This window comes from Typha latifolia, chromosome 9, assembly GCF_019914945.1.
Source record: "Typha latifolia isolate L0001 chromosome 9, TyphaL0001v2, whole genome shotgun sequence".
NCBI classification, from domain to species: domain Eukaryota; kingdom Viridiplantae; phylum Streptophyta; class Magnoliopsida; order Poales; family Typhaceae; genus Typha; species Typha latifolia.
The window spans coordinates 355,467-370,345 of NC_133094.1; the positions used below are offsets into that span (position 1 = coordinate 355,467).

The window sequence follows — 14,879 nt, forward strand, 5'->3', positions numbered from 1 at the left end:
GTATAATGCAGTGAGACTCTTTTTTGTCCTCACTTTAATTTGTGGCGAAAATACGAGCACTTAATTATATATATATATCCGTCTAATATAGAAAAAAAAAAAGTTAGCAGAGTGCAATAAAAATAACTAAGAAACATGAGGTTGCAATTTAGAACTTAAAAAGTAAATACCTACAATATATGAAGCTATAATTTAGAACGTCAAGCATAAAAAAATTAAAAATAGTATAATACGTAAACTACTGTGGAGCGTGAGAATACAATTTGATGTATTCCAAAGTTTTTAACGTATTGCTAAGTTATGTAGAAATATATAAGAGAATATCAAGTATTTTTTAATGACATAGAATACTTACATGTCCAATTGATTGTAAGGCACATTTAATGTAAGCTAAAAAATGCATTGTATAACTGTCTCTCTTTTAGGGCAGTTTGGAAGGAAAAATTTAAAAGGATTTGGTAAGTAAAGGAAACTAAAAAAAAAAAGGTAGAGTTAAATATCTCAAATCAACGGTGCACTGAACTTCTATTGCAAATTACACTTTATTTACTCGATGTTGCAATTAAAGTAATTGTATGCATTAGATGACAAAATGTGATATTTCTCTAAAATATTGAAAATGTTATATTTACACCCATGATAAGCTAATTGAATCTCTTAGTGGACATTCCACTACTCAGGGATGATAACAACTCTTATCTGATAAAGATTTTAACTAAACAGGGCGTTGGAAAAAGAGAAAATTATGTAACCAAGATTGTCAACTTCCTCTTTTTAGTTGAGAGGTCAGTATATTATGTACAACGAGTCTTAAACAAGTAAACATCCAAATTTCCAAACAATAATTTATACATAGTTGATAAGCTCAATTATTTCTGATGCATTTAGACTCGCCATGATCTCCATCTAGTGAACAATTTTTATACTTAGTTGCTGCTGCGGACATTACTAACTCCATAGGGTAATTTTACTTTCACAAGGTCAGCTGCCGCACGAGCAGCGGCAGATGCTTGCTCTGCTGCAGCGATAGCAGCTCGTGCTTTCTCTAGAACATCAGATTTATTTCTGCCTGTGTATAATTTCTCATCGCAAGGTGGCTCCCCAACCTGACTGTTTGCTGCGTTGATGCTGGTAAACATGGAAGTTTTATCTCCACTGACGCTGGTATGGCTATTAATTTGAGAAATTGACGCCTGAGGCAGTTGATTATTCTCATCCTTCCATGCAGGTGAAGCAGAAGTTGTATCTTTCGAAAGAGAAATGACTGGAGAGCCTTCAGCAATGAGTGCGGGTGCCTGGTTAACCAAGGGCTGTGATCCGCGCTGCATACAAGAGAAAAAGAATTATCTCCCGTAAAAGTTCTTACATATGCAGATGAAAACGGGAATCATGTAATATTACTCTTGTTTCAGAAGACACACTACAACTAGACCAGCACTTTAAATTTTAGCATTCCCGAGTGTCAAGCACCTTATTGTGCATAATTTATTATTCAAGCAGGTTGAGCACCAATTCATGACAAGTTTCAGGACACCAATATAAGTACTAGAAATCAGCTTATAAGAAACTGCTGTTTTATACTAAAAGTATTTTGAATTAACAAAAAGAACATACCAGTAAGTCTTCATATTTTTTATTGAATTCTTCTTCAGTATTTGAAGAATCCCACTCCAGATTGTACTCTTGAGCAATTGCTTTAAGAACCTTCAGCTTCAAATCAGCAGGTGGAGCTCTCACCGATAGTTTCTCAATTATCTGCAGATATCAGGATGACTAATAATTTTCATTATGCTTCCATAACAATATATAGGATTCTCTGATTCGTCTTACAGTACGATTGACACCACTGTCAGGTCGCAGCTCGGAAGCAGCTGTGACAAACTCCTTCCCGTACTTTGCACCAAATAAATTGCGGATCTGAATCAACTCTGGCAAGTCTGAGCATCTCGGTGAAGCAAAAATTATACTGGCAACAGCCTCCTGCAGTTCTATAGGGCAATCCCTGCCAACAACATAATGTAAGTGAAAATGAAAACAATAAAAGAAAGCAACATAAAGAGTGTTAAAATATGATGTTTTGAAAATTTTACTATAAGAAAATGAATTTTCAAAAATAGTTCGAACTACTTAAACAAAAATGGTCAGAATTGAAAGAGAATGGAGGTGAAGTTTAAAAAAGAAAAGAAAAGGAAGCGAGTGGTCAGATAGGATAGGCTTGCAAGGTCTCACAAGTGAAGCACAGAGTGATATTTGAGATAAATAATTAAAACATACATCACGCTAGGAAAACCTGTTTATATTCTTGCAATATTAAGAAATCAGGGAGGAAAAGGCAAGGAAGAAGCCATTGTAGAACCATAAATGCTGATTTGATCTGTTAACGGTATTAACCCCATTTGATAATAATTGAGTTATTGTTACAAGTGAAGTAGTAAATATGTCCTATCTATTTCTTTATGTAGGATGCTGTGCAGATATGTTCAATAAAGAAACTAACCTTTGGGCTTCTAGAATAGGGATACGTGCAAGAACAAATTCACAGAAAAGCTCTATAATCTCATAGGCAGCCAATATGTTCTGTTCCCGTATGATATGCTCCACCTATCATTAACACCCATAAATAGACAGATCAAAGAGATGCTAATGAACAAGAAGATTAACAAATAAATGTTGATATATTGAGAAGTTCGATAATTACCCGAATACGAGCAATGGCTTCTTGGCCAGTCTGAAGATATTGAAAAATCTCCTTTCGCATATTTATCAGCTGTGCTTCTCTCTTATTGCGCAGCAGTTTGATTCGTGAAATAGCAAGGTTCAAGCAAGTCTTGCTACAAAATGATATTAAATTTGCAGATTACAAGCACAGAAATATGCCCTTTCCTTTAAGCAATATGTTTAAGCCTACGCAAAAAGCCACACAGAATTGGAATGGCAGAGTAACTTAGAAAGGTAAAATTGGAAGAAATGGTCAGAAAATATAATCATAATATCTTCAAAAGAATAAAACTACAAGTATCATCATTCACCTAAACAAAGAATCATACTCAAAAGCACTTATCCTTGCCTATTTTAAAAAAAGTCAAAAAAAAAAATTTATGCTCCAAGAAGAAGAACCAGATGGTGCCCTATCAGGAATCCAGTAGTAAGACTCCAATCTAGTTGGTTTGGAATCGACGGGAACTTAATAAATTTGCACGATTCCAAAGTTTTGGGCTTAGATCTGCCTAGGTTTATACTGAGTAGGATTTTGACTGAGATGCAACAAACATCACCAGATTTAGATTTCCACTTAATTTCAACCGAGCATACTAAATTCGAGATGAAACCAATTGGAATAATAAATATCAACAATCGACAAACCACAACTAAATCGTAAAGAGATCAACAGATGCATGGCTAAAGAGTCCGAACCATCTCGTTCCAAGCGTAGCTCGATTGAACAACGAGTTCAAAGAAGACATCTCTTCGAAGAATCCCAGCTACCGACGAACCCTAGAAAGGATTTCTTCGCCGTGAGATCGACCGACCAAGTGAAGGTACCCCAATCGGACCCGATAAGGATCCGATATCTTATCAGAAAGCGGGTCGGACTCTATGTTAGGCCCGGCTTCATAATTCACACTTGGGCTTAAGCCCATTACTCTAAAAGTGGCGGCCTTCGGCCTAGGTTGGGTTAAATTAACGCATAAAATAACAAAAACGTGCATCTTTTGGTTGATCTATTATAATATAGTGAAAAAAATATAGGGTGCTATTTGTAAAAAAAAATTATTTAAATTATATCACCGTCCAAATTGCTCTTAATTCGGACGCGACCAACTAGGCCAACTGGTCAAGTTGTAAAATACAACCTAGAAAAGTTTAAAATATCTCCAGAAGGGTTAATCGGAAAACTGTGCACGAAAGAAACCTCTCATGGGTTATTTATTAGTATATATATATATATATATTGCAATTAGGTACACCATCTTTGTTTTATATATATATATATATATATATGGGGAATTACTTTTAAGCTCATTTGGGTGGTTCACGAGTTCCAAAAATCTTCCAAGAGAACAGTAGTAGATCTAACTTCTATGTAGGATGAACAACAAGTTGAAGGAAAAAAGAAAGCTTCCAACAAAGTTGACGCTGTTCAAATCTTTAACTTTTTTCACATAAGTTTGCAAAAATCTTGGTGCCATTCCTTAGCATAAATTGTTTTTTTTTTTTAATACAGCTGTATAAAGTTTCATCTCATCCAGGAATTGTCATCCAAAAGAAGTTTCCCGGTAATTTAATATTTTTATGTTACATTGTGGATACAATCACATAGAACAAAATATATAAAGTCGCAGTTGAATAATTAAGTCAATCCTATAAAAAATTGAACAACAACAAACAACAAGGTGAGAGTGTCTAATTACCCAAATAAGGTGTTTTTCTATGGTTTAATGGAGAGAAAAAAAAAAGGAAGTATGGAACTAAAAATAATGATAAAATATGGTATGAAGTTTTTTCTTTTTTTTAAAAAAAAAAAGAATAACATAAGGTAGGGTGTAAAATGAAAATCCCTTGGAAAATTTCAGTCTAACCCTTAACAATAAATAAAAATTCCAAAGAGGTGGGGGCGGTTTCAACTTTCAAGTAGTAGCAGGGTCTCCCCCACTTTGGAGCTGGCGTGATTCCAAACCCACAGCGTTTGCAAAATAAAAAAGCTAATAACATAGTAATGGGCGGCCGACTCACACACACACACACACACTTGCCCAATTTTAAAATCCCAGTGCCTTTAATTGGATCGCAATCCAAAGTATCCAGTTGCAATTCTTTTCTTTTCTTTTTTTTTACTCTTTAGCCCTCCTTTGTTTTTTTCTCCTATTTTTATAGTTTTTAGGTGCGGGGAATGGCTAGGGGTGATGAACCGGCAATTATGACAGTGGACCCCACTCTTTTTTGTCTGTCACTTTCCCCCCTCCAACTTGTATGGAATAAACACAAGTGGGGCCAGGCCACGGGAGGAGGGGGGGGGGGGAGTGGTTTCGTGATTCTGACTCTTCCTTTCTAAAATTACGTTTAGAACCCTGGAATTTTCCCTACTAATGTTCATATTTAATTATAAATTGGAGCAGCGGGGTCCAATTAGATTGGTGGTTGCAAGACGAATAATGGTGGGGTCCGCGAGTGAATCTAATTAGGGGCGGGCACACAGGAACGATCGTACCCAGGAATTAGATCTCGCAATCCCCTAGAGAATCTGGATCGTACAATCATGACCACGCAATCGCGGGAACTCATGGGCCCTCCCTACCCTCACATTTAAAAATTAAAATTAAAAAAAAAAATCTTGCCGCTTGCGTGGCGATTTTTTTTTTAATTTAATCCATGTCGGCACGACTTCGATTCTGGTGCCGGAAATCGTCGCTTTAGATTTTGGTAATGCCGAGGGAGGGGAGCGGGGGGCTTAAAATAGAAAGCATTGCAAAAGTAACCGGTGCTTGAGAGTGGCGAGATGATTTATGTCTTTCCTTTTTAGGAAAGTGGAGGAGGAGGTCGAAGAGGAAGAGGAAGAGGGAGGTAACAAGATGAATGTATAATAAGACAAGTGGGAAAGAACTGCCAAATAGATTAATAAATATCTAATTTTAAATAAAAAAACAACAATAAACTTGCATTAATCATCAACAACAACTTGCAGAGCAACTTGATGGTTAATGATTTTTTCCAAAACTTAAATTGATTTTATCTATTTATTAAATTATTAAGATTTTAGCTTATAGCAATTAAAAGAAATACGAAATTCGAAAAAGCACAACAAAAATACAAAACCTAATTTAATAACAATGACGTGCCAACAGTGCGAAATTTTTCTCCTTCTCTCTCGATAGATTTTTGGATAGATAGATAGATTACTCGAGATGATGCGGACAGAGTCGTTCTTATCCAACCCACTTGTTCCCAAATGGTAATATTTTTATCCCACTGCCTAATTAAACCGCAGATCGTTTGGAGGTATACAAGGTTGAATACCAGGCAAGATCCAACTTTATTCACTATTGTAAGCAAGAAGGCGAATAAAAAATATCGCAACTAGCCACGAGCACATCGATTGGAACCGCTATTATCCCCGCTATCCTTCCCCTGTCCCGCTTTCCGAGTTATATGGAATAACCCAACTCGGCGTTGGTGGAGGATATGGGTCCCTTGAACCCGAATAAGGAGGACTTATCCGATATGACGTTTTAATATGTCATACAGAATAAAGAAATTTAAATGGATCGACCCCAATCTATGGGCTCGCAAGAAAATTTTGAGAGGTTTTGAAAGTTTTGAGGATCTAAATAAAATTTTTACTCCTAAATAATATAATGAGATTAATTTGGATTGAAGAGTATTTATCGGGGGGGAGGGGGGGATAACTTTATGATGACGTCTCCCCGGATAACGCGCAGTGGATAGGGGACTTTTGAGTTGGCAAATGCCTGAAAAAGGAAATAAACGCCCCCAGGAAACCGGAATAGTGGCGCAGGGAAGCGACTCACATTTTACTATTTTCGGAAAGGGACAGATAAGGCGGAGGAATAAAACCGGGGGGGAGGATAAAATGACCCAACTCACCTACTAAGTTGGAGATATCAAAAGGGATAGTTACACATAGAATAAACTTTTTTAAAACAAAGATCATGTTATTAAGTTTGTGCCACATATTGACCTCAGAAATATCCCTAGTCTTTATATCTAAAATATATTTTCAAAAATTTCACGCAGCAAAGCAATGAAGGCACCTATTTTTAACTATTTATACTTTATTTAATTGCTATATCAACAAATTAAAACTTAATAGTTTAATTGATGCACACCTTTTGTATTGGTATTAGTCAAGATAACATTAAAGAAATATAGGTGGGTGCACAAGTTGCCATTATAAAATTACAATTGCATCTGACCAATGGCATCATTATGTACCATCAACTATATATATATATATATATATATATATATATATAATGTATATATGACTATGATTTTAGTTTAATATTTTAAATAGTCTACGGACTATAGGCTATTGGGACAACATATGGAATCAAAGTTGGGTAATGCCACATTCTTCTCCAAACATACTCATATGACATCAATGGGTAAAAGAAATTTATATCAGTTCATATTAGGAAAAAAGAAAATTAACTAGCAATAGGATAACCCTATTTGTTGTTGAATGCAAGTTAATGCATGGCAAGTAGCCATTAAAGTTACAAATAGTATTAGTTTTACTGTCGTTGCCAGTTTAATTGACTGTTTTATTCTAAGCTTTTAAGGGTATGTACCTTAAACTTCTTCTAATTTATTGCATGATATTAAGTTGACATGTTCAATAATTATAAATATTACTTAGTATATGTCCATCACCTCATCACAAAAACATGATCTCTTCATATTCTCTGATTAGTTTAATTAACTAAAAGTTTCATTTTTTTTACTAATGATAGTTTTGATCGTGGCCATAAATTTTAAATATTAAAAATAATTTCATATCGAAAAAAATGCAACTGAGAAATTGGAGGTCATATTATATAAGAAGCTATAGCTGATTTATTGTGGAGAAATTCGTAACAGTCAGAAAGATCTCAATTTAAGCTGAATCAAAATGTCTAATATCCATAAATTAGAATTTAAGCAATATCATACCTTATTTGGAAAAGAAACATTGCATTAAAATTGATATGTTCCATTGTTTAGACCTCGAAATTATAAAATCTTTTATTATTTCACAAAAGTTTTTATTTTCTTAATAAATTTTTATAGAGATTAATTCGCTCTATTAAAATTATTTAATATGGTTTAGAATAGTAGCTCAACGTTGCGATGATCTAAAACAATGTCTTAGTAGCGTTTAGTTTAAAACTTCAACGATCTTAAATGATAAAATAATAATAATAACTATGATTATATTTTTTAGGTTATTTTATATTGCTGAAAGATTATAATCAATGATTATTGAAAATTAAATAAATTAGTATTTATTTAACATTTTCATTGAAATCAACTAGATCTGAGATCCCATCAGTAACCCACGTCGAATATGTATCTCTCTCTCTCTCTCTCTATATATATATGAATGAGGGGTATTAATGAGACTATATAAATATGAGAAATCATAGTATATATATATGTGTAAAACATCTGATAATATATATAACGAGGGATAAAATTGTAAAATTAAGATAAGAGGGAGGAGATAAGATGATAAGCATGAGAGGAGAGGAGAGGAGAGGAGGAAAAAGAAGCGAAGGGAAAGAAAACGTAAGCTTTAGAAAGAGAGAGAAAGCGCCAACAGTGGCGGAGGGGGAGGTGGGCCAAATCCGGATACCAGAAACCGGGATAGAGGATTTCATTAACAAACCGTGTACGAATCCCAGAAATTTGGGGACTGGGGATGGGGAGAGTCCAAATAACCCACCAAAAATTTAAAATAAAAAATAAATAAACCCAAAAAGATAGGTGCCGCGCCGGGGTTTATGTTTTCTAATTATTATTATTTTTTTCTCTTCCTCTTTTTTTTTTATAACTTATCCTTTTCCGTCAGCCCGGTATTATGACTGAATAAAATTAACTGAGGTGTTAGACAAAAAAATATAGAGTTTTTGACTAGTTTAAGTTTCCTCACCAAATATTATAGCCAAGTAAATGAACTTTTAAGTAATTAGGTAACTTTTATATATATCATTATTTGAGTTGAAACGATTTTATTTAATATGTGGAAATAAATTTAGTAATTCTAAAATTTTATATTAAAAAAATATTATAAAATTAAGAAGAAAAAACAAAGAAAGATGGTTTCGGTTATGGTCATAGTTTTGGTATTTCCGAGTGGGATAGAGATAGGTGGCGTTACAGGCTTAAGCCGGAAGCCTGCAACCCCTGAAACGTGCTTGCCACGCGCCGATCTACTGTTCTCCTCGGTTTTGGATTCTCTTGCATGCGCTCCTCCTTTCCATTCCTTCCGTGACCGCACCACCCTCCCCCAATTACGATATTATTATTATTATTATTATTATTATTTCCAAAAGGGCTTTTCCGTAATACCCGAATTATGTGGGCAGTCATCTGCAAAACAAAATAGTTCGTTTCACCCTCTTGTTGCTCTTGACTTTGAGAGAGAGAGAGAGAGAGAGAGAGAGAGAGAGAGAGAGAGAGAGAGGAGGGGGGTAGGTTTTGGGCGACGCTGAGACCTCGGGGGACCCAGGACGCGTTTTCTTTCTACATATGTATAATGTATACTAAAACTCAAACCGCTTTCCCAGCTTTTGGAAACCAGTGGCTGCACTCCAAATCCACGGTTTTCGCCTTCGTACCCACTTATATACCCCATCCACCCGTCCGAGCTCGTTCGCTCTCTCTCTCTCTCTCTCTCTCTCTCTCTCTCTCTCTCTCTCAACACTCATCACATTCATCTTTCTCTCTCTCTCTCTTTTCCTCACAACCACAACGTTTCCAAGAAGACCTCCCAAGACCTGACCTTTCCTTCCTTTGGTCCAGACCAAAAAGGGTAGTAGGGAAGTTGGGCAAGATGAGGATGAGCTGCAACGGCTGCCGTGTACTGCGCAAGGGATGCAGCGATAACTGCAGCATCCGACCGTGCCTGCAGTGGATCAAGAACCCAGAGTCGCAGGCCAATGCCACTGTCTTCCTCGCCAAGTTCTACGGCCGCGCCGGCCTCCTCAACCTCCTCAACGCCGGCCCTGACCACCTCCGTCCTGGTACTTTTTTTTTTTCTTTTAACGTTTTAACCCCCTGGTAAATTTATTTAATTTGTTAGACGAGTTGCTAAGGTGGGGTTTTTGTTTGGATTCGTAACAGCGATATTTCGATCCTTGCTTTACGAAGCGTGCGGTCGGATTGTGAACCCGATCTACGGCTCCGTCGGTTTGCTCTGGTCGCAGAACTGGCACATGTGCCAAGCCGCGGTCGAAGCTGTCCTCAAGGGCGCGCCGATCGTGCAGCTCTCCACCGAGTCAGCCGCCGCCTCCGCCCCCTCGTCGGGACTCAAGCCCTACGACATCCGCCACGTCAGCAACAACAAGCACGCCGAGTCCGAGCTCCACAAGGTCGCCAAGACCCGCACCCGCTTCAAGCGCTCCGGGGCCGCCGCCAAGCCCAGCGCGTCACCGCACGCAGCCGAGCCTGCAGACTCCTCTCGCCCCGACTTCCTCCGGGCGCCGAGCCACGAGTCGTCGGCGAGCCACGGCTCCGAACCGGCTAGGAACGACACCGACAGGCAGTCCGTCGACACAGTGGAGGCGGCGTCCCACGTGAGCCAAGCCGAACCGAGCCCCGCGGCCGACAGCCGAGCTGAGCCGGATGAGATGGAGGAGGACGTCGGCTTGGAGCTGACCCTCGGGTTCGAACCCGTCTCCCGCGCCGCCCGACCCGGAACCCGGTGCAGCTATCGGAATCTTGACACGTGGGATCTCGGCCTCGAGTTGCCGGCTTGAGCTTCGATAGAATAAGAACATGAGACGGTGTACTTTTTTTTCTTTTCTTTTCTTCTTCCCGATAATGAAAAGTAGAGTTCATAGGCTGTGGATGTGACAGTTTTTTGGCGGTCCGTTAAAAAGGAATTTGTTTGAGCTAAATCCACCTCAATAATCTAATCTCTCCCCACCTCTCTAATCCTTATCATCATGTCTCTTCCCCTCTTCGGTGTTTTCATGTATAAATTAAGTTCCTACTTTCCACAACGAGTAGTAGTAGTGAATGATGAGATCGAGATCCAAATTTCCATGTCTGGTAAAATACATGAGGTTGAGCTTCTAATTCTAGGGTAATGGATTCTTTAATTATATTATGGGGTTCTTAATCTCGCATTAAATGATTGGATTTAGTACCTAATTGGATGGGTCCGGGGTGAGTGACCCTTGTCCTTTCTTTCCATTTTTGTGTGATAAAGATTGGTTATAAATAGAAGTCGTGATATAGATGTACGCAGATAGATTGTATTTTTTCTTCTCTCATCTGGTTAAATATTTTCTCATATTTAACTATTTTGTTAAATAATAATAATAATATAGCAGAAGAAATAAATGTGGTCACCATCTGGGGTGTTTGGCAGTAGCACACTGCATGCATTTAGCTTTTATTGCTACTGTTTCATAATTGTAAATAATATAGATATATTTATTTATTTTCTTGTTTATATAAATCAATAAAGTACATAAAGCTATTCTGGAGGTTGAGGAATAGTCTATTCCAAGAGTCCAAAGTTCAATCCACTGCACTGGAGGAAAGAGTGGGCTTCAGAGATAAGGGTGAGGGGGAAGCATCTAGGATAACCTCCCTACATATATAATGGTTTTATTTATTTATCTGTCTTCTTCTTCTTGTTTTCTATTATTTTTTGGTGGAGCTAGAATTAAATTGGAATGAGAAAAATAATAAATGGTAGTAAAAATAATTATTAAAAAAATATTAATATAAATTGCATGTATGCTAAAATTGCAAATAGGTTAAATAACACAAATAAAAAACAGAGAAACATTTTATATAAGATTAATAAAGGATGTTAAGACTGTTAAGAATAACTTATTAGTGGTAAATTTTACTAAATTATGCCTTAAAAAAGTGGGTGGAGTTAAAGCAAATAATTAGAGGAATATACTAGAATAATTATCGAGTTGCCAAATAGCTCTCGGAGAGAAAAAAAAAGGATGATTTTATTTTCACCCGTAAACTATCACACATTTCCACATTGACTCCTTGAATTTTTTTTTGGTACACACTAGCCCTCTAAACTATCAGAAATACCTCACCCCCCTGACATCGTTGACAGAATCAATGAACTGATCAAATTACCCCTCCACTTATAATGACGAGATAATTAAGTGGCTTAACTAATATTAAATATTTTAATTTTTTAAACTCCTCTATTACCCTCTCCCTCTGCCTTAATCCCCTTTCTGAATATTTTAATTTTTTTAATTTCTTCATTACCCTCTCCCTCTGTCTTAATCCCGATCCTGATCCCTCCCTCCTCCTCCGCAATGGCTCTTGCAATTTCTTCAGCGACGCTGAGCTCGAAGAAGAGGGCAACAGTGACACCAGTCTCCGTCCTCCCTAACGACTCTAACGACCTCTCTGGTGATGCCGAGCTCGGAGAAGAGGGTAATGGCGACGTCGGACTCGAAGAAGAGGAACGCTGGGCTTGGAGATGATGGTGTGAGGCATTTGGAGAGAGAGAAAGCTCTAAGAAGAGGACGACGACGACGAGGAGGAATTTAGAGAGAGAGAGAAAGGGCTCGGAGAATATGGCAACGGCGACATCGGGCTCGGAGAAGAGGGTAACGGCAACACCGAGGTAGGGCTCGGAGAAGAGGGCGGATCTGTCTCGCCTTGATCGGCTGCAGTCGCCGGAGGCGGCGACATAGCGGTTGAAGCTATGCTGATCCAAGATTCAACTCCAACGGGAATGCGGATCTTGTGATGTATTCGAGCTCGAGCACGCTGGAGAGGAAGACGACAGTAGGCTGTGGAGGAAGTGACGGTGGTTAACACCGTGGATGCAGTGGCTATGGCAGTGGAGGCTGTAGTGGGCTAGGTTGAGGCCATAGTAATGGAGGGAGAGAATGAGGGGGTATTTTCGTCCATCTAAATTTTTTTCATGACTTAGCATGTAACTTGCATATGTACGAGGGTAAAATTATTATATATTGGACGGAAATGGGTAACAGAACTCTAACGGAAGGGGTTAAGTAAAGTATTTTTGATAGTTTAAGGAGTCAGTGTGTACCAAAAAAAGAGTTTAAAAGGCCATGTGGAAATGAGTGATTGCTCGAAAGAAAAAGAAATTATCCCCAAAAAAAATTGGGCCATTTATCACCATAATTGACTAAAAAATATTGAGATTTTTTTTTCTTCTTAGACCAGATGCATGTCTCCTTGGCTGTCCTTACCCTTTGCATGTCTTATCACAATGTACCTAGTCCTCAACTTTAGTGCAATGACAATGAAAATATTAATGATAACTTGTACTACAGAATATCTCAAAACTAGTATTAATTAGTCATAAAGATATAAGATACACGATTACAATAATTACTATGTGCATGTTAGCTAGCAGTAATTGATAAATTACCAACTTAAAAATAGATGAGTTTTTTTAAAAAAATATTATAAAATAACATTATTGCATGCCCTAAAGATTCTATCTAGTTGGAGAGACAAAAACCACGTTCTAGGCACACTTACGGGAAGGTGATCCATAATTTGCGTTCCTAGTTTAAGGAAACAAGTTGCAATTAAATTAATCTTAGGAATTTAAAATAAGGTCATAGGTTCTTGGTTAATGTGATAAACTAATGCCCTATGGACTCAAAGAAGGTACTATTTTATAATTTAAAATTAGATTGGCATATTTTTTTTCAGATCATCTTTGCCTTATATATATTGTTGCCACCTAGTTTAAAGGATATTTTTAAAAGAAAAAAAAAGAGAGTCACATCCTCTTTATTTCACCAATTTGTCCTAGTTGCTTGGCAGTTTCTAGAACGTTCTAGAAGAAGGGATATGAATCCGCAAGCAAGTAATGCATTGGGTGAAAATTCATTATTAATTGTCAAATAGGCGTCTGACGGTCAGCTTTTGTGTGCTCCATCTTCAATATGTTGTTCTTAAAGGGCTTAAATGAAAATTGACCGGCAAGTTGGATATATATAATTTATAAATATCCTATATTTTATGATTTTATAGCCCAGCATCCATTTTCACTATAGATTTTTTTAGCTGACGTTACTTTGGTTAGTTGCAAACTAATCTTATTATATAGTTTATATAATTCTACTTACCAAATTGCTAAATTACCTCTACTGCTCCTCCCCCTTCTTTCTATCTCATTCAATGGACTCTGTTGCGAATTTTTTTTATCTTCCCCCTCATTGTTTTGTGGTCGGAGGTGAAGCTCGACGGTGGATGAGAGAGAAAAGCCGTTTTGGCTTTTAAGGTGCTTCCGCAGCGGAGGAGGAGGCAGAACTTAGTCGCAAAGAAAAATGAAACTAGATAGTGGGTTTCTAATTCTTTTTCTTTTCTTTAGCTATGTGAAGAAGATAATAAATAGCTCGAGAGAGAGGAGCTTTTTTAGCTTTCGCCGAGGAAGAAGGAGCTCAGTATAAAAGTAAATTTTTTTTCCCTCCTTTTAGCTCCGAGCTAAAGATAAACAGCAGAAGGGTTAATTTTTATAAATTAGAAATGTGAATACGGGTAATTTAAATATTTTATAAATTAGTATCTTAATAAATTTCTTTTTGCCTGTACCATTTGTTTAGTTATAGTTAGGTTTATTCTAAGACGTTAAATAAAAACGATTGGTTGTTTGTAAAAGAAAAAAGTGCAAAACATAGGGTGTAAATTATAAAATTCTCATATATACATATACGTACACACCACACACGTGTAAAATGTCTTCGTTCCCAGGTTCATTGAACTCGGCAAGCTGCCAATTCTCCTACTATAAACCCAACCCAACGCCCGCCTTCGTTTGCAACTCGTACAGACAGCACACGATGTTTACTTGATTCATTGATAGATACGCATGTTACTTGATTCACCATATTTGATACTAAAAACAGAATCCATAGTACGATGTTCACAACTCTCTCTCTCTCTCTCTCTCTCTCTCTCTATATATATATATAAAGATCAATTAAGGTAACTTTTATTTTTACTTTTTTACCCAAGTCCAGTCCTTATTTGGAGACACACAATCTCGAATGTCTAGATTTGATGTGGGAGTCCAAAATTATAATCCTGAAATAGCTGTTGCTGGAGAGTGGAGAAATACCCAATAATAAATTTACCCTTCACATTCGCAAGAAATCATTTTAAATGTTTTTTTTATATATATA

The 14,879-nt window shown here is 37.1% G+C and overlaps 2 protein-coding genes across 2 annotated transcripts; one reads left to right on the forward strand and one right to left on the reverse strand.

Annotated features, from left to right (window-relative positions):
• Positions 1-727: 727 nt before the first annotated feature.
• Positions 728-3,548, reverse strand: LOC140795516 (uncharacterized). Its single transcript, XM_073148127.1, has 6 exons — positions 3,415-3,548; positions 2,699-2,831; positions 2,498-2,601; positions 1,831-2,002; positions 1,615-1,755; positions 728-1,322 (listed from the first exon to the last, which is right to left on the reverse strand). The coding sequence occupies exons 1-6, from the start codon at positions 3,462-3,464 to the stop codon at positions 927-929; spliced, it is 996 nt and encodes a 331-aa protein (XP_073004228.1). The 5' UTR covers positions 3,465-3,548; the 3' UTR covers positions 728-926.
• A 5,735-nt stretch (positions 3,549-9,283) lies between these two features.
• Positions 9,284-10,619, forward strand: LOC140795619 (LOB domain-containing protein 41-like). The gene is made up of 2 exons (XM_073148299.1): positions 9,284-9,743; positions 9,844-10,619. Exons 1-2 carry the CDS (start codon positions 9,554-9,556, stop codon positions 10,476-10,478), a joined length of 825 nt encoding a protein of 274 aa, XP_073004400.1. The 5' UTR covers positions 9,284-9,553; the 3' UTR covers positions 10,479-10,619.
• The last annotated feature ends 4,260 nt before the right edge of the window (positions 10,620-14,879 follow it).